The following is a 20,223-nucleotide window of genomic DNA, read 5'->3' on the forward strand; positions in this document are numbered from 1 at the left end:
CCCCCCCATTTTACAACCGTCCTATCGTTGCCACCATTGTTAAGCGAACCACTGTGGTGGCTTCAATTTAGTCACACGGTCGTTAAGTGAAATCTGCCTTCTCCGTTGACTTTGCTGGTCAGATGGATCGCAACGGTCCATCTTACGATGGTCGTAAGTCTGAAAAACAGTCCTAAGTCTTTTTTTTTTCAGTGCCTTTTTCACTTCGAACGGCCACTAAATGAATCGTTGTAAGTCGAGGACTGCCTGTATTTTATGGTCTCACCAGTTCTTGCTTGCAGGCAAATGGTATTTCTTGCCAACCTTCCAACACACCATGGTTGCTATTTTGTCATGCCATTATATGTGTTATTGTTGTTATTATTATTATACAGATAGTCCTCAACTTATAACAGTTCGCCTAGTGACTGTTGAAAGTTACTGTCAGGATTCCAGGAATTGCTCTAATTAAATCATGATTCTCGAGCCAAACTTCAAAAAACTTCAAAGGATTTATTAGAAAGTGATATGCTGGCACTGCCCTATATGAAGCCAACTCTGGCCTACATCATCCACAGTCCAATTAAATATATTCCCGGGAAAAAGCTCTGGTATTTTAGTCACCCTCTTTTAAAGAGAAGAGTTGGAATGTGCTTTCATTCACTCCAGCGTAGGAATGTTTTATGAGTTGACAGTTCCAATGCCACTGAAAAAAAGTGACTTATGAACATTTTTCACGCTTACGACCCTTTGCAACAACCCCCGTGGTCTGTGATGGCGAACCTGTGGCACGCGTGCCACAAGTGGCACGCAGAGCCATTTGTGCCGGCACGAGAGCCGCAGGCAAACTTAACCTCACTGTGCACGTGTGTACCTCACAACTGATTTTTCGGCTGGTTTGAGGCCTTTTTCGGCCTCCCAGAGGCTTGAAAAAAGCCTCTGCAGGCTTTGCAGGACGAATAATAGGCCCGTTTCGTCACTTCCGGAAGTGACAAAACAGGCCTAGAATTTGGCCTGCAAAGCCTGCAGAGGCTTTTTTGAAGCCTCTGAGAGGCCGAAAAAAGGCCTCAAACCAGCCGAAAAATCGGCTGTGAGGCGCAGTGCAGGTAAGGGGGCAGGAGAGGGGGATTGAGTTTACGCGTAGTGTTAATACTACTTTATCAGGTCTTGGTAGTAATGGCCACACCTGGAATTCTGCCTCCAGTTTTGATTGACACCATATGAAAAAAGGATGTTGAGACTCTGGAAAGAGTGCAGAGAAGAGCAACAAAGAGGATTAGGGGGTTGGAGGACAAAACAGTATGTCTAGTTGAATGCAAAAAGGACGTGACGTGGACGTGACGTAGGGGTGACGTGAAATATTTGAGGGGCTGCCCCAAAGAAAAAGGAGTCAAGCTATTCTCCAAAGCCCCTGAGGGCAGGACAAGAAACAACAGGTGGAAACTAACCCAGGAGAGAAGCAACCTGGGATTAAGGAGAAACTTTCTAACAATGAGGACAATTAACCAGTGGAACTGCTGGCCACCGGAAGTTGTGGGAGCTCCAACACTGGAGGTCTTTAAGAAGAGACTGGACAGCCATTTGTTTGAGACGGTACAGGGTCTCCTGCTTGAGCAGGGGTTGGACTAGAAGACCTCTGAGGTCCCTTGAAGTTCTACAAGGGAGGGAGGGAGGGAGGAAGGAAGGAAACAAACGGATGGAAACTAATCCAGGAGAGAATCAACGTAGAATTAAGGAGAAACTTTCTAAGAGTGAGGACAATGAACCAGTGGAACTGCTTGCCACCAGAAGTTGTGGGTGCTCCATCACTGGAGGCTTTTAAGGAGAGATTGGGTAACCATTTTTGGTGTAGGGTCTCCTGCCTGAGCAGAGGGCTGGACTAGAAGACCTCCAAGGTCCCTTGGAGTGCAATATTGATGCAATATCAGGGGTTTTCAGTTCAATGTATGGGGCGTAAAGGATGTGTGTGTGTGTGTGTGTGTTTATTTTCGTGGCCATGGGGTGCAGTGAGGATGGTATTTAGTTTCGTTGTACGAGGAAACAGATATAACAGACAACCAGAGTTGGAAGAGACCTTGTAGGTCATCTAGTCCAACCCCCCAGGGGGCCCAAGCGGGAGACCCTACACCATTTCTTTTTTTTTTTTAAAGACAAACACTAACAAACACAAACATAAAACATCAACATAAAACCATCTTCCAAAATACAGCGTGTCGGTTGGTACATTTCTTTCGCGCAGTGTCATAATATCAACAGTCTCCCCCTTCCAAACATATATTCATATTACATAAGTCAACCATACAGATTATGTTATGTTACGCTATTGTATTATATTGTATTATGCTATGCTATGCTATGCTATGCTAGACAATACTATATACTATACTATACTATACTATACTATACTATACTATACTATACTATACTATACTACATATTATTGTATTGTATTACAGTGTATTATGTTGTATTATATTATAATATAATATAGTGTATTATATTGTTGTATTGTATTGTATTATATTACATTACATTACATTGTATTGTATTGTATAACAGTGTATTATATTATATTATAATATAATATATTATAGTATAATATAGTGATATTATATTATATTATAATATAGTGTATTATATTGTTGTATTGTATTGTATTGTATTGTATTACATTACATTCTATTATATTATATTGTTATTATATCATTTCTGACATGGCAGTCCAGTCTCTTCTTGAAAGTGTGCAATGATACTAAACTAAACTAAACTAAACTAAACTAAACTAAACTTAACTTAACTTAACTTAACTTAACTTAACTTAACTTAACTTAACTTAACTTAACTTAACTTAACTTCCAGCTCTATTCCGATCGATTGCTGTACATCTCGTTGTGGCTGCGTTCTTGTGTTATTCCTGACGTTTAATGCCCCGGGGAGGGGGCGGGGGGGGCTAGAGGCGATGGAGGGAGATGTATCTCCAGAGTGGGGAACCAGCCTTATTTTGCCACACACACCCCTCCTCGACACCTCCCCTTCACGGAGTGTTTTGGGGGGCACGTGTCGCGCGGTCTCAGCCCCCCCCCCCTTGGTTGTTAGAAGCCAAAGCAGCCAGCTCTGTTTGGGTTGGGGGGTGCGAGGGAGGGGCGTGTGTGCCTGACCGCCTGGCCAAATTCCAAAGCAGCTTTGCGCCCCCGGGGGGAAGCAGAGATGCGCCCCCTCCCCACGCCTCCCCGCCCCCTCATCTAACCGTCCCCTTGTCGGCAGGCAGGCCCGCCTCCCAAGAAAGTCATCCGCCAGTGGTGGACCCCTCCTCCCCCCGGGCTCTGGTGGGGAGAGGCTTCAGACAGACAGGCTGACCTCTTGGTCACCAGCCACCTCTCCTCACGCATTCCTGGCCGCAGGCGCTCTTCCCCTGCACGGGTTGGGGTGGGGTGGGGGTCTTAACGCACCTCCGATCACCTGGATTTGGGGCTTGCACCTGTCCGGGAAAGAGGAGGGGGGTTGGGTTGGCGCCCAGGCGAACGCGGAGAGAAGGGTTAGAAGATCAAGAGGTCCAGGCGAGGAAGCAGCCGCCCAGCTGCTCATGTCAAGGAGAGGATTAATGGCTATTTAAAGAGCGAGGAGGAGGAAGAGGAGGAGGAGGAGGAGGTGGTACCGCCAACGAGACAGGTGGCCGAAGGCGCGCATGGAATGCCAAGCAGGAGCGCGTCCTCGGCGGGGGGGGGGTTGTTTTCCTCTGGCCTTCCTCGAGAAGCCCCCTCTGGAGCAGCCCGGGCGCTGGAGGAAGTCGGGGAGGCATAAGTGGGGGGGGGGGAAGAGAAGGTTGGAGGGGTCTCCAGGCTGAGACGCAGGAGTGGCGGAGACGGAGGGTGGACCCAACTGCCCTTGGGTTGGCTTAGCGGTTGTGATGGTTCTCGAGGGGGTTGTGTGGTTGGATGGACACAACAAGCTTGCCAAGAGTCACTGATGAGGTTAGCTAGTTGGGTCATGAAAGGTCTGCAAGGAAAAGAATAACTCAAGCTCAGAGCACCAGGGACCCCGCTATTCTTCTTCTCCTCCTTCTCCCTCCTCCTCTCTTCTTCTTCTTGCTCTTCCTCCACCATCTCCTCCTCCTCCTTCTTCTTCTTCTTCTTCTTCTTCTTCTTCTTCTTCTTCTTCTTCTTCTTCTTCTTCTTCTTCTTCTTCTTCTTCTTCTTCTCCTCCTCCTCCTCCTCCTCCTCCTCCTCCTCCTCCTTCCTTCTCTTCTTCTTGCTCTTCCTCCACCATCTCTTCTTCTTCTTCTTCTTCTTCTTCTTCTTCTTCTTCTTCTTCTTCTTCTTCTTCTTCTTCTTCTTCTTCTTCTTCTTCTCCTCCTCCTCCTCCTCCTCCTCCTCCTCCTCCTCCTCCTCCTTCCTCCTTGCTCTTCCTCCACCATCTCTTCTTGCTCTTCCTCCACCATCTCTTCTTCTTCTTCTTCTTCTTCTTCTTCTTCTTCTTCTTCTTCTTCTTCTTCTTCTTCTTCTTCTTCTTCTTCTCTTCCTCCTCCTCCTCCTTCCTTCATTTCTTCTTGCTCTTCCTCCACCATCTCTTCTTCTTCTTCTCCTTCTCCTTCTCCCTCCTCCTCTTCTTCTTTTTGCTCTTCCTCCACCATCATCTCCTCCTCCTCCTCCTCCTCCTCCTCTTCTTCTCCTCCTCCTCCTCCTCCTCCTCCTCCTCCTCCTCCTCCTCCTCCTCCTTCTCCTCCTTCCTTCTCTTCTTCTTTGCTCTTCCTCCACCATCTCTCCTCCTCCTCCTCCTCCTTCTTCTTCTCCTTCTCCTTCTCCTTCTCCCTCCTCCTTCTTCTTGCTCTTCCTCCACCATCTCCTCTTCTTCTCCTCTACCTCTTCCTCCTCCTCCTCCTCCTCCTCCTCCCTTCTCTTCTTCTTCTTGCTCTTCCTCCACCACGTTCCGGTCCTTCTCCTTAAACCTCCCACATCGGACGTGAGGAACGTCAGGCCAGAAACGCCTGGACGAATCGAGAGGAAAGGAAAAGAAAATCTTCACTGGGAGGCCAACTCCATTTGGATCAAGGTTTCTCAAACGTTTTGCAAGCGTTGTGTAAAAACAGCACCTGTGTCTTGTCGGGGATGGGCTGGGACAAAACGTGGAGACACCCCCCGCCCCCCCAAAAATGGACCACGGAAGGAAAGTTTTTCAGGCCATGTGACGACACGGCCGTTCAGCGCCGTCTCCCGCGTTGTGAAGTTGCATAGCGAAGCTCCGAAAACTTGTTTATTGCTAATCTTTCCCCCCGCCACCCTTTTGAGCTTTGCAGGGAACGTGGCCAGCCTGTTGTTGTGCTTCTGTTGTGCCTTTTGCGGGATCTCGGGCGACGTGTGTGTACCTGCCTTCGGATGTCGCCGAGGGTTTTTTTTTTTCCGCTTCGCCTGCTTGGAAATAAAGAGGAACCTGGCAGAGGAGTTTGGCGCTCTGCTTAGGGAAGGGAGCAAACGGGGGGGCCTGCTGCTGCCTTCAGGACCCCCCGAGCGAAAGGACACTGAATGCAACCTCTGGAATTTGTCAGGAGGGGCAGCCGTCGTTTGAAGGGGGTCTTGGGATGCGAGGGAGGGAAGGAAGGAAGGGGAGAGAAGGGGGGAGAGGGAGCAAAGAAAGAAAGGAAGACGAAGAAAGGAAGGGATGAGGACAGAAGGAGAAAGTAAAAGGGAAGGAAAGAAATGGGAGAAAGGAAGGAATGGAGGGAAGGAGAGGAGAAGGAGGGAGGGAGGGAGCGAAGAAAGGAAGATGAAAGAAGGAAGGAAGATGAAAGGAAGGAATGAGAACGGAAAGAGGGAAGGAAGGGAGAAAGTAAAAGGAAAGGAAAGAAATGGAAGAAAGGAAGGAATGGAGGGAAGGAGGAGAGGGAGGGAGGGAGCAAAGAAAGGAAGGAAGACGAAGAAAGGAAGGGATGAGGACAGAAGGAGAAAGTAAAAGGAAAGGAAAGAAATGGAAGGAAGGAAGGAATGGAGGGAAGGAGAGGAGAAGGAGGGAGGGAGGGAGCGAAGAAAGGAAGATGAAAGAAGGAAGGAAGGAATGAGAATGGAAAGAGGGAAGGAAGAAAAGAAAGGGGAGGGGGAAGGAAGAAAGGAAAGAAATGGAAGGAAGAAAGGAATGGAGGAAGGAGAGGAGAAGGAGGGAGGGAGGGAGCAAAGAAAGGAAGATGAAGAAAGGAAGGAATGAGAACAGAAAGAGTGAGGAACGGAGAAAGTAAAAGGGAAGGAAAGAAATGGAAGAAAGGAAGGAATGGAGGGAAGGAGAGGAGAAGGAGGGAGGGAGGGAGCGAAGAAAGGAAGATGAAAGAAGGAAGGAAGATGAAAGGAAGGAGTGAGAATGGAAAGAGGGAAGGAAGAAAAAGAAAGAAGGGGGAAGGAAGAAAGGAAAGAAATGGAAGAAAGGAAGGAATGGAGGGAAGGAGAGGAGAGGGAGGGGAGGAGGGAGCAAAGAAAGGAAGATGAAAGAAGGAAGGAAGATGAAGAAAGGAAGGAATGAGAATGGAAAGAGGGAAGGAAGGAAAGAAAGAAAGAAGAGAGGGAGGAAGGAAGGAAGGAAAAGGAAAGGAAAGAAATGGAAGAAAGAGGAAGGAATGGAAGGAGGGAGGGAGGCACGAAGGGAGGGAGCGAAGGAAGAAAGGAAGACGAGAAAGAGGGAAGATGAAGAAAGAAAGGAATGAGAACGGAAAGAGGGAGGAAGGAAAAAGAGAGGAAAGGAAGGAAGGAAGAAGAAGGAATGGAGGGAGGAAGGAAGGAAGGAAAAGAGGAGAAGGAGGCACGAAGAGAGGAAATGAAGGAAGAAAGTAAGACAGAAAGAAGGAAGATGAAGGGAAAGAAAGAGAACAGAAAGAGGGAGGAAGGAAAAGGAAAGGGAAAAAAATGATGTAGGTCTACAGCTGATGACCTTGGAGTTTCTCAAGTTCTCTCTCGTAATATAGTGACAAACATAGAATCCTAGAACTGGAAGGGACCGTGGAGGTCTTCAAGTCTGACCCCCCCGCTAAAGCCAGGAGACCTTACACCAGGAGTCTCCAAACTTGGCAAGTCCGGGACTTCAACTCCCAGAATTCCTAAGACAACATGGCTGCTGCTGGGGCATTCTGGGAGTTGGAAGTCCAGGAGTCTTAAAGGTACCGAGTTTGGAGACCCCTCTTCCTTGTACCATTCCGGACAGATGGTTGTCCAGGTTCCTCTTGGAAACCTCCCGCGATGGGAGCACCCACCAACCCTGAGAGATTTAAGCCGAAACAGAGAAATGGTTTAGTTCAGGCCCCTCGCAACCCACCCATGTTGACAAGTGGGGAAGGGGGGCACATATTACGGGGAAAGGTTGAGGGCCGTCAGGGTGGCTTTGCATCCAGGGGTCTCTGCTGTGGTGGACCTCAAAAGTTGGCAAGATGAGCCTTGGAAGCCTGGAATGGCATTGCAAGGCTTGACCAGCCGAATGGCCCATTTGGGCAGTTGCTCCGTGGTGTTCTGGGAAATGGATTCAACCCCTGGAACAGAAGTTGCCTTCGGAAGTTGTGGGAGCGCCATCGCTTGAGACTTTCAAGAAGAGACTGGACTGCCATCTGTGAGAAATGGCGTAGGGGTTGGGTGGGGGGTTGGACTAGATGACCTATAAGGTCCCTTCCAACTCTGTTATTCTATATTCAATGGAACAGAAGTTGCCTTCGGAAGTTGTGGGAGCTTCATCCCTGGAAGCTTTCAAAAGAGACTGGATTGCCCTCGGTCAGAAATGGTGAAGGGTCTCCTGCTTGGGCGGGGGTTGGACTAGATGACCTACAAGGTCCCTTCCAACTCTGCTCATCTGTCATCTGTTATGGTTCCTATAGGAAATGGGGAGAGGAGGCCCCTTTCTTGATTGGGATGTGTGTGTCTCCTTGGAGCTCTCTGAGCTTGGTTGCCCCCTCTGAGACGTTTCACGACCCAGCTAGGGAACGTCATCCGTCCAAGGGAAGAGAGGGTTTGCTGTCTTGTTTATATATTACAGTTGCTTGCTCTGCCATGGTTGTTGTTGGGGGGCGGTGGGGTAGTTTTCCCCTTTGGCATTTCCTGGATTAGGGTATTGTTTTGGGCTTGATTGTTTGTCTGGGGTTAATCCTTGCTTATGCGCTGATGAGGTTCCCTAGTTGGGTCGTGAGATGTCTGCAAGAAAACCACCAGGCTGAGAGAGCAGCAAGGATCCCACAGTTACGCCCTGAGCTACAAATAGTGTCTGCTACCAACACGTCTTTTAGATTAAAGGAGGCATCCATTCAAATTTTGAAAGAACATTTAAGATACTTTCCTTAAGCCTCCCTACTGGATATTATGAACATCCGGCCCAAAACACTAAGGACCCACAATCATCATCTCCTCCTCCTCCTCCTCCTCCTCCTCCTCCTCTTTCTCTTCTTCTTTTTCCTCTTCCAACCCTTCCCTTCTTCCCTGTACACACACCCCCTTCTAATAGTGATGATGTCACCTAGTTGGGTCATGAAATGTCTGCAAGAAAACCACCGTCAGAGACCACCAAGGACCCCACAGTGCCTCCTCCTCCTCTTCCTCCTCCTCCTCCTCCTCCTCCTCCTCCTCCTCCTCCTCCCCCCCCCAAGCCCTAGTCTCTTCTAGCACTGATGATATTACCTAGTTGGATCATGAAAAGTTTGCACGAAAACAGCCAAACTCAGAGGACTGAGGCCCCTACAATCCTCCTCCTCTTGCCGTCTCCCCATTTTCCTCCTCCTCCTCCTCCTCTCCATGAATTCCTCTCCCTTCTAGCACTGATGATGTTTCCTAGTTGGGTCATGAGACGTCCGCAAGAAAATCAAGCTCAGAGAACACTAAGGAGCTCCCCCAGTCCTCCTCCTCCTCCTCCTCCTCCTTGGGTCATGAACGTCCCACCCAGCTCCGCCAAGAGCCCACATCATAGTCATCTTCCTCCTCCTCCTCCTCCTCCTCCCCGCTCCTCCTCTCTGCAAAAGTTGTTCCCTAGTTGGGTCATGAAACGTCTGCGAGGAAACCACCCAGCTCAGAGAGCGCCAAGAGCCCACAGTCATAGTCATCTTCCTCCTCCTCTTCCTCCTCCTCCACCCCCCTCCTCCTCCTCTGCACACCCCACCAACCTCTAGCACTGACGGTGTTCCCTAGTTGGGTCATGAAACGTCTGCGAGGAAACCACCCAGCTCAGAGAGCGCCAAGAGCCCACAGTCATAGTCATCTTCCTCCTCCTCTTCCTCCTCCTCCACCCTCCTCCTCCTCCTCTGCACACCCCACCAACCTCTAGCACTGATGGTGTTCCCTAGTTGGGTCATGAAACGTCTGGAAGGAAACCACCCAGCTCAGAGAGCGCCAAGAGCCCACAGTCATAGTCATCTTCCTCCTCTTCCTCCTCCTCCTCCCCCCATCCTCCTCCTTTCTGCACACACCCCCAACCTCTAGCACTGACGATGTTCCCTAGTTGGGTCACGAAACGTCTGCAAGGAAACCACCCAGCTCAAGAGAGCGCCGAGGAGCCTGCAGTTCGGTTCCCTTGCGCCGTTGCCTTCTTCCTCAGAAACACAAGACGCTAGAATTAGAGGAGGATTTGGCCTTCCGAACTGGGAGTTGTACTACCAAGCTGCAAATTTAATGTGGGTTATAGTTAAATGATTTCGCAGTAATGATACTAGGTTATACAATGGTTGATTGATAATATGAGTTATTGTGTAACAGAACTATATTAGCGTTTAGGAAACGGATGCGCACACACAAAGTAAGTGGTAAACCAACCGATACGCTGTTTGTAAATTTATGAAGGAGGAGGATGCTTTTATGTTTTATGTTGTATGTTTTTTGTTTGTTGTTAAACTAAAAAACTTTTAAAAAAAGAAACGAATGTCCCAGGTTGTCCCTTGGCTCAAAGCAGAAAATCCCAAGTGCTAGGAAGCGATGCGCACCCATGCTCCATCTGGCTACCCTTCATGTCTCGCTCTCTCCTTCCAGCCGCAGTACACCAACCTGGGGCTTCTGAACAGTATGGACCAGCAGATCCAGAATGGTTCCTCCTCCACGAGCCCCTACAACACGGAGCACGCCCAGAACAGCGTCACGGCCCCATCGCCCTACGCCCAGCCCAGTTCCACCTTCGACGCACTCTCTCCGTCTCCGGCCATCCCTTCCAACACAGATTATCCGGGGCCTCACAGCTTCGACGTCTCATTTCAACAGTCCAGCACCGCAAAGTCGGCCACGTGGACGGTGAGTCCGGTTTTGGGGGGGCGGGGGAGGGGCCAGTGGGGGTCACAAGAAGGAAGGAGGCGAGGGCGGCTGGATTTGTCACGGGAGGGGTCCTTACGGCGTAAGGTTGCTCGCCCCGCCCGGTGTCAGCTTTGGAAGCCATCTTGTTGGGGTGGCTAACCTTTTCCTTGCCCATAGTGCGTGCGCACCCCTGCACCCATAATGCAATGCCTTCCGCAAACCTCTGTGCATGCGCTTCTCACCACCCCCACCCCCACCCATGCGTGGGAGATACCCAGCAATTGGCTGGCTGGCAGGGGTTGCATGCGCAGTGAGGCTATATTCCAGGCGACTTCTCGCGTGCCGGCCAAAATGGCTCCGCGTGCCGCTTCCGGCCCGCCCTGTCATAGGTTCGCCATCGCGGCCCTATTGAGACCCAGATGCTCCCACGCTGCCACCGTTTGAGCCTGGGGAAGTGGGAGGGGGGGGAATTCCTTGAAGCGTATGTGGTTCGACATAATAGCATCCTTTTTCTAAGTCCCAAGGTCGTGTCATTTCTGCACCTGGGTGACAGGACGTCTCAAGCTGGGAACGGATGGGGAATGGGGCCTGTGATGCCACGATAGGTGCATGGGGTGGATTAGTATACTTTTTTTTTTACTTAAAATTGCAAGGAAAGCTGGAACTTTCAGATTCGGGATTCCCCAAATGGGTTGGGTTACTCTTAAAATAAAACAAAACTTTGGAGACAAGGCCTGTCCCAGAGTTATTGGGTGGAGTGGAGGTTTCCTGGAACGCTGACATCAGAGTTGCAGCGATGTACTTTTATCCTTGGTAGTTTTTTTAGATCCGAAGGTTGTTTTCTGTTTGACTCTTTTGTTGTCTGGTGTTATTACCCTGCTTATCCATTGAATAGTTACCTAGTTGGGTCATGAAACTTGGAGAGCACCAAGGTTCCCACAGTCTTCCTCTTCCTCCCCCCCCAGTCCCCCTTGCAGTCCTGCTGATGCTAGTTGGATCATGGTAGTAGTTTTCTAAATTAGGGTATTGTTTTCTGCTTGACTGCTTGTCTGGTGGTCTTCGCTGCTTATTCATTGAAGAGGTTCTCTCGTTGGGTAAGGAAGCGCCTGCAAGATAACCACCAAGCTAGCTCCCTCCTCCTCCTCCTCCTCCTCCTCCTCCTCCTCCTCCTCCTCCTCCCTCCTAACCCTGATGATGTTCCCTAGTTGTGTCGTGAAAGGTTTGCAAGAAAACCAGCAAACTCAGGGAGCACCAAGGACCCCACAGTCCTTTTCCTCCTCCTCCTCCTCCTCCTCCTCCTCCTCCTCCTCCTCCTCTCCTTGTCCTCCTTCCTCCTCCTCTTCCTCCTCCTCTCTCTTCCTCTTCTTCTTCTTCCTCTTCCTCCTCCTCCTCCTCCTCCTCTTCTTCCTCCTCTTCTTCTTCTCCTTGTCCTCCTCTTCCTCCTTCCTCCTCCTCTTCCTCCTCCTCTTCCTCCTCCTCCTCCTCCTTCTCCTCTCCTTGTCCTCCTTCCTCCTCCTCTATTTCTTCCTCTTCTTCCTCTTCCTCCTCTCCTCTCTTCTTCCTCCTCTTCTTCTTCTCCTTGTCCTCCTCTTCCTCCTTCCTCCTCCTCTTCTTCCTCCTCCTCCTCCTCTTCCTCCTCCCTCCCTCCTCCTCCTCCTCCTCCTCCCTTCTAACCTGATGATGTTCCTAGTTCTGTCATGAAGGTTTGCAAGAAAACCAGCAACTCAGGGAGCACCAAGGCCCACAGTCCTTTCCTCCTCCCTCCTCCTCCTCCTCCTCCTCCTCCTCCTCCTCCTCCTCCTCCTCTCCTTGTCCTCCTTCCTCCTCCTCTTCTTCCTCTTCCTCCTCTTCCTCCTCCTCCTCCTCTTCTTCTTCCTCTTCTTCTTCTCCTTGTCCTTCCTCTTCGTCCTTCCTCCTCCCTTCTTCTTCCTCCTCTTCTTCCTCCTCCTCCTTTCTTCCTCCTCCTCTTCCTCCTCCTCTTCCTCCTCCTCCTCCTCTTCCTCTTCTTCCTCCCTCTTCTTCCTCTTCCTCCTCTTCTTCCTCCTCCTCTTCTTCTCCTTGTCCTCCTCTTCCTCCTTCCTCCTCCTCTTCTTCCTCCTCCTCTTCTTCCTCCCCTCCTCCCCCTCCTCCTCTCCCTCCCTCCTCCTCTTTTCAACTGCTTAAAAAAGAAAAAGAGACGTGATTTATCGTTCCTGCTCTTCTTTTCTCATGGCTTGCTGGGCTGACGTGGCTGTGGGAGAGTATTGGGAATGTAGGGCAGAGCTTACTAAGCGATGCGTCAACACGCCACCCGACCGTATTCCTCGAATCCTAGGCTGCAATTAAGCCAAAGAAGGGCTCATTTTCTTATTTCGCCTAGGAGGTCTTTTTTGGAAATGGCAGGGCCCGTGGGCACCTCTGAAATGCTACGGCCGTATTAGCAGGCCGTCCCTCAACCTGCGACCACACCCACCCTTTGGACGGCGGAGTAAGACGCTCGTTAAGCCCCATTTTATGACCTCGCTTGGCACCGTGTTCAGGGAGTCACATGGTCACTAAGTAAATATTTTGCTCTGTCGGAAGGCTGCAAAAAGGGGGATCCCATGACACACACACACACACACACCCCAGGACGCCACGCCCGTCATCAATACGAGTCGGTTGCCCAAAGTCTGAAATTGGATCACGTGACCCCGGAGAGGCTGCAGCGGTCACGAGTGCGTGACAACTGGTCATAAAGACAAATTTTTTTTCTTCAGTGTGATTATAACTGAACGGTCGCTAAGCGAGCTGCCCGTAAGTCTTGGAGGTTAATGGGGTGGGTTCTGGGGCTGTTTTTGTTACCGTAAGGCAGAGGCCTCCGACCTTGGCAACTTTTAAGTCTCCTGGACTTCAACTCTCCCAGCATGGAAGAAAACAGGAGAGATTGCGGAGGAAGGGATTACAAGCCATGAAGCATAGCTGGCTGGGGAAATTGGGGGAGTTGAAGTCCTCCAGGCTGAAAGGAGCCAAGTTTGGGGACCCCCTGCTGTAAGGAGAGGAAGAGAACCCAGATCTTCTCTCCAAAGTGTCACGGAATTGCGTTTTTTTGTCTTCCAAATAATCACAAAAAACGGAGATTGTGTAGGAGAACGCATGGAAAGACGTGGGGTGGAGTCACCCTTGATTTGGGGAACGTTGGCCATGGTTGAGTTCCTTGCCTCGCATTTAGAATAGAGTAGAATAAGCAGAGTTGGAAGGGACCTTGGAGGTCTTCTAGTCCAACCCCCTGCTTCGGCAGGAACCCAAATGGTTGTCCAATCTCTCCTTAAAAACTCCCGGTGTTGGACATCTATAACTTCTGGAAGAAACTGGGTCTTCAAAAATGGATTTTAGGAGGGTTTTCAGAAATATATATATATATTCAGAAAACAAATATTCAGAAATATCTATCTATCTATCTATCTATCTATCTATCTATCTATCTATCTATCTATCTATATCAGGTCTCCATCTTTGGCCACTTTAGTACTTGTGGACTTCAACTCCCAGAATTCCCCAGCCGGCTCTGCAATCTCTCCGTTTTAATTTAATTCTGTTCAATGCTGGGAGTTGAAGTCCACAGGTCTTAAAAGTTGCCCAGGTTGGAGACCCTTTCTCTATATCTAAAGATAGATGAGAGAACAAGAGAGAAGCTTTTCTGAGGACTTCCCTTAAAAATATACCGACCGAGGAAAGTCAGTTTCTAACCCAGACTGGCGTTCTTCTTCTTCCTCTCAGCTCAACCAGGATGGGCAACATGGTTGGTTTAGTGGTCTCTTTAAGTGTCAACTTTTAAGACTTGTGGTCTTCAACTCCCACAATTCCTCAGCACGGCTGGGTTGGGGAATTCTGGAAGTTGAAATCCACAACTCTTAAAAGTTGCCGAGTGGCGGAAACGATTTCTCCTGAGTTGAGGAGCTGAGGACTCCGCAACATGAGGCGGCCTCCAAGAAGAATCTGGTAGTTGCTAGAACGTCCTAGAATGGAAGGAAAGTTGTTTTGTCTAAATCTCGAAGCCACGTTGCTCCAGGACTGTTATCATGTACGGAGGCTTTCAGTCCCATCCATATGTGTTGGCCTGCACCCTTCATCTCATGAACTTTGATTGACCATCGTGAGTTATCGAGGTGGTGGAACACCCAACTTTCACTTCAAGGGAGGAAGATCTTGAGAACTCGGTGGCTCCCTTCTTGCTTTCTTGCAACCCGCCTTGGTGTTGTCACTCTTGACTTTCACAGTTTGTCGTAACTTGGCCCAAAGTCAGAAGATATTAAGATCTCATCGCTGGGTTGCTTAAGTCAACCACTTTTTTCTTTTCACTTGATGTGACTTCAGGGCTCTTCAGCCAACAGTCATCATCCTCCTTTCTCCCTAATGACAGGTTAGGAACCAACCCAACTGGAAGTATCTCTTAGGTTACCGTGACCTACTAACAGTTTTAATTGCACGCGGCTCCACCCAAGGAGTCCTGGAGGGTTGATGATCTTCTCACAATTTCCACCAACTCTTCCAAAAGTGACTTGAATTGCTTGAAGAGATTTTTTATTTTCATCAGGCTTTCTCTCTTGAACTCGTTCCTTTCTCCTGGTGGGTTAGGCAGGCATAGTTGAGAACCAACTTTAGGAGTAAGAAGTATTTTTCCGACGGTGAGAACAATTGATCAGTGACGTAGCTTGGTGCAGCCTAGAGTTATGGGTACTCCATCACTGGAGGATTTTCCAGGGAACACCAGTAGGCCTCAATCTTATGACCACAATTGAGCCTGAAGTTTCTGTTGCTAAGCGAGACCGGTGTTCAATGAATTTTTGCCCGATTTTACGACCTTACTTGCCGCTGTTGTTAAGTGAATCTTAATAGTTGTTAATAACATGGTTGTTAACGTGAATCTGGTTTAGCCACTGACTTTTGCTGGTCAGAAAATGGCTGGGAAAGTTGCTGGGTGCCAAGGGATGTGTGGAAAGAACACAATGCCGAAAGGAAAGGAGGGAAGGAAAAAGGAGAGGATGAGATGATGGATGGAAGGAAAGAAGGAAGGAGAGAAAGGAAAGAAAAAGAGAGAAACAAAGAAAGAAAAGAAAGAAAGAAGAAACAGGGAGGGAGGAAGAGAGAAAGGAAGGAAGAAAGAAAGAATGACAGAAGCAGAGAGAGAGAGAAAGAAAGAAGAAACGGAGGGAGGAAGAGAGAGAAATGGAAAGAAAGAAATGGAAAAGAAAGGAAAAGAGACAGAGAAGCAGAGTGAGAGAGAGAAAAAAGAAAAAAGAAACAGTGAGGGAAGAAGCAAGGAAGGAAGAAAAAGGAAGAAAGAAAAAAAAAGAAAGAAAAATAAAAAAGAAAGAAGAGACAGAAGCAGAGTGAGAGAGAGAAAGGAAGAAGAAACAGTGAGAGAGGAAGCAGGGAAGGAAGGAAGAAAAGAGAAAGAAAGAAAAAAAGAGAAAGAAGCAGAGTGAGAGAGAGAAAGGAAAACAAAACAATGAGGAAGGAAGGAAGGAAGGAAGAAAAAAGAGAAGCAGAGTGAGAGAAAGAAAAAAAGAGAAAGAAGCAGAGTGAGAGAGAGAAAGGAAAACAAAACAATGAGGGAGGAAGGAAGGAAGAAAAAAAGAGAAGCAGAGTGAGAGAGAGAAAGAAATGAAGAAGAAACAGTGAGGGAGGAAGCAGGGAAGGAAGGAAGGAAGGAAGGAAGGAAGGAAGGAAGAAAGAAAGAAAGAAAGAAAGAAAGAAAGAAAGAAAGAAAGAAAGAAAGAAAGAAAGAAAGAAAGAAAGAAAGAAAGAAAGAAAGAAAGGACGTGAATTGCACCAGCGAAGGTTCCCTCCATTCCCCTCCATACGTAGACCAAGGGGGTATGTGAATGGACCAACCCGGGTGTGAGGTCTCTTGCACGAGAGGCGGAGGCGGAGGAGCAGACGATGGCGTCATCCCCGTGTGAGACCTCCCACCATTGGGGTGATATTCCCCCCCACTTCCTGCCCTGGCAGAGAAAGAGTCTGCCAGCTACCCACCTACTCACCCTCGTTGTTTCTGGGAACGCAATTTGGCAATTGCCGCTCTGGGAAAAACCAGTTGCGGGAAAGTGGGGAAATGAACCTCCCCTTTATTTTCATTACTGTCCCCTCCCTGCCCTTGGAGGAAAAGAAAAAATAAATAAATCAAAATATTTGCACCCAAGTCTGCAATCTTTGGCTACACGCCGGTCTTGCGAAAGGAAGAATTCCAGCTGCAACCTGCAGAGCGTAAAAATTGGGTATTTTTACAGGGTTCGCCACCCAAACAAACATTTTGCATACAAGGTGACTTCCACTGAGTTCGCTCAGCCACTGATCAAAGTTACAACAACACTACAAAGAGACGTGCCACATTTTTCACACTTACAACCAATTGCAGCATCCCACCTGATCCCGCTTTAGCGACGGACTCATTCTTATGATGGTTGCGGTTAAAAAGACGCACAAGTGAACGTTTAAATTAAAATTACCTGCAAACGGTTGTAAGGTTCATATCTGTTGTTTTAACATTCTGTGTTTTATCTTGTTTTTATCTGGGTGGAAAGTTTCCCAGAGTCGCCTTTAGGCGAGATAGAAGGGATATAAATTAAATAAGTGAAAGAAATAATTTTAAAAGCTAAAATACATATAAGATACCCAAAGTTTAAAAAATGATTTTTTTTTTAATAAAGTGTATTGCAAGGGATAAAAGATGAAATAAGTATATAAAAAAAACCATAATAGTTAATCTGTGGTAACTAAAACTATCCTAGACCAAAACACAACTAATAAATTACATTTTCACTCAGGCTCATCCTTTTTCTCGCAACTGCAATAATTTTTGGCCCTCATTACAGTCCTTGCCTTACAAGCATTCATTTAGTGACCAGTTAGACCTACAACATCACTGACAAAAGGGATTTACAGCCACTCCTCACGCTTACGATTGTTGCAGAATTCCCCATGGTTGCGGGATCAGAATTCAGGTGCTTGGCCACCGACTCGTAGTTATGATGGTTGCAGTGTTCCAGGGGCCACGTGATCCCCTTTTGCGACAAGCAAAGTCAACGGGGAAGCCAGATTCACTTAACGAACGGCAGTGATTCGCTTAACGTCACGAAAGGTCGTAAAATGAAGAAGAACTCACGTTAACAACCGCCTTGCTTAGCCAAGGAAATTCCGTTTCCAATTCTGGTCATTAAGTCGAGGACCGTCTGTAATTTTGAAGGGGATAACGGTTTTAGGAGGAGCAAAACTGACCGCTCTAATTCAGAAGTTTTTTTTTTCCTTCCTCCTTTCAAAAATGGGGAATATTTCAGCTTTATTTGCAGAGCTTGCGATCTCCGGAACTAAAATTATATTAATTATACTTACTGAGCTTTCGTCAGCCTCTGCTGACATCGTCAGAGTACTAAGCTACCGTTACAGAGATCTATGCCTTTGCACCGCGGAATAGGCCCTTCCAACCGCCTCCCACCTATAAGTAACTGTTGTTTTTGCTTCAGTCATGTTGGTCAAAGGAGGTTTATCCCTTATTATTGTTTTCTCCCTTGCCCGACCCAGCCTGGGGTTGATGTTAACCTGCGAGCTATTGCAATTCGTTGCTTTATTTGTGACCTTGTAACACACACACACACACTATATCGGGCTTTGTCAATTAAGTTTTTGCAAGATTTATCTCCGGCCTTTAAATTGCAAGGCTGGCTTGGGGAAAAAAAAATGTAATATTTGTCTTTTCTACCCCCTTCCTCCCCTGGCACCACCCCACACTCCGAGGGAACTCTTAAATCCAGTTTGGAAAGGGGTCCAGTTGCTCCTTCAGATGGTTAGATTAAATTCCCATGCTCCGGAGGGTTGTGCAAAAATCGAGCTCTTAAAAGTAAGTGTAAGCAATTAGAGGGTACCTTCTTTCACGTAGGGTGGCTCTGTCCAAAAATTCAGAAATGTTGGACCAAAATGCGAAAACGGTGAAAGGAAAATTATGAGAGTCCCAAATCAAATTTAAAGCAGAAATATTTCTTCCGGGAATCATCCAAGGGAATTATATGAAAGAGATAAAAATATTTAATCCCTGCATATAATAATAACAGCGAGATTAGCGCTCGCACAATGTTGGAAAGGAGATTCTATGCCGACAGAGAGTTTAATTATCTAAAAAAGATTTTCGTCCGCGCGGAAATAGATAAACTTTCATTAGAATTAAAAGAGAAGGAAGACTCCGTTTTTTTATACAGTTTGGGAAAATTGGTACCATTGGATAAATAATAGAAATAAGCAATTAAATAAATAAGGGATGTATAATTTAGAAAGATAGAGGTATATACGTAAGAACAAATAGGAGTATAAAATACGCACTGGAGTAACAATTGAAATGTAAGCACTGTCAAAATGGGTTGTAATATACACAATACTTTCATTTTAAATACTTGTATTTTGTATTTGAATGTTTTAAATTTTCAATAAAGGTTATTTTTACAAAAAAAAAGTTTGCAGAGAAAGGGATCTTAGGAGATTTCCAAACTCCTCCATTTTGTTCAGAGGACATGCAGAGTTTGGGGCGAGGTCCCCCTTAGACACAATCAATACAGCTAGCCCCTGACTTGCCGCACTTCATTTAGTGACCGTTCAAGGTTACGACGACACTAAAAAAGCGACTTGTGATGTTTTTTCACGCTAAACGATCATTGCATCCAGCCCCGCGGTCACGTGATCAAAATTTGGAAGTTGGCAACAGACTCGCATTTACGACGGTCGCCGTGTCTCTGGGGGTGGGTGGGTATCACATGATCTCCTTAGGCGACCTTTTGATCAGCAAATGTCAGTGGGGAAGCCGGATTCACTTAACGGCCGTGTTACAATGGCTGCAACTCGCTTAACAACTGTGGCGAGAAAAGTTGTACAGTAGGACCAAACTCTCTTAACAAATTTCTCACTTAGCAACGTATATGCTGGGCTCCGTTGTGGTCGTAACGCAAGGACTAGCGGTATTGGCAGAGGGTTTAAATACTTGCGCCTGTATCTAGATTAACAGGCGCCCAACCGCCCCCCGCTTTTTGGGGGGGATAGGGTCCCACCTACGGCTTCTCTTTGGGGTATTGTAGGGAAAACCCGGAGAAGCAGATTGGGGGTGTGGGTGTGGCGTTTTGCCCCGGGACGTTTCCCAACTTTCACACAGGGAAGACAACAAAACCCAGCCAAATTTTCTTGCAAAAGGCGGGTGCTTTTAATTTCGTTCAGGAGGGGCTCCCATATTTTGGGGGGCTCTGGGGTTACGGGGGAGAGTTGAAATTTCTGGGTAGTGATTCTGCAAGGGGGGTATTAAGAAAAAGAGAAATAAAACCTGGCCAACTTATTTTCTTTTCTTTAATCTTTCTATTTATTTATTTTGTTATTATTTTATTTAGTGTTATTTTATTTTATTCCTCGGGTTTTTTTTGTTTTTTTTTACATATTTTGTTTCATCGCCTGAATTGTTTTTTATCTTTTTAAAAAAAAAATTATTTTCTTTTGTTTTTATTTGGCATTTTATTTCGCATTTTTTATTGTGTTCTTCACTTTTTCTTTTCGTTTTCTTTTCTGTTTTCTTTGTTGTTGTTTTCTTTATTTCATTTTTTCCCTTTTGTCCTGTCTTTTGTTTTATCCTGTTGTTTATTCTTTTTGTATCTTATTTTATTCATTTTATTTTGTATTTTATATATATGTGTGTGCGCGTGGGTCTGGGTGTGGTGTATGCACGAATATATATTGTGCCTCTGCCTACCAGCATTCATCGGTATTCATCTGGCTAGCATCCCGTCAGTGTGTGAGAGGGCTGTTTGGAAACTGAAACAGTATTTGCTGTGTGAGCAAGAAGGAAACAGCAAGGAGCCTGGGCGTGGCTTAGCTCAACTGTTCTGTACTAAAGCTGCTTGGGGCTGTGAAACTCAAACTCAAACTCCTCTGCTTGTGTTTTGCATTTGGAGCAGATTTCTTTCCAGGTGGGGAGGGGGAGTAGAACTCCTTAGCATCAGTGTAATAATAATAATAATAATATACAAAA

At 47.2% G+C, this 20,223-nt stretch overlaps 1 protein-coding gene across 3 annotated transcripts in view; it reads left to right on the forward strand.

Moving 5' to 3' along the window:
- Positions 1-20,223, forward strand: part of TP63 (tumor protein p63) — a 166,683-nt gene that overhangs the window by 62,580 nt on the left and 83,880 nt on the right. For all 3 annotated transcript variants that reach the window (XM_087933716.1, XM_087933718.1, XM_087933717.1), the window contains one exon: positions 9,951-10,205. In XM_087933716.1, coding sequence (XP_087789842.1) covers positions 9,951-10,205 — 255 coding nt within the window. The remainder of the gene's footprint in view (positions 1-9,950; positions 10,206-20,223) is intronic.

The sequence above is a fragment of the Pseudonaja textilis genome, chromosome 4 (genome assembly GCF_049901715.1).
Source record: "Pseudonaja textilis isolate UNSWEBS1 chromosome 4, rPseTex1.2, whole genome shotgun sequence".
Lineage (NCBI taxonomy): Eukaryota > Metazoa > Chordata > Lepidosauria > Squamata > Elapidae > Pseudonaja > Pseudonaja textilis.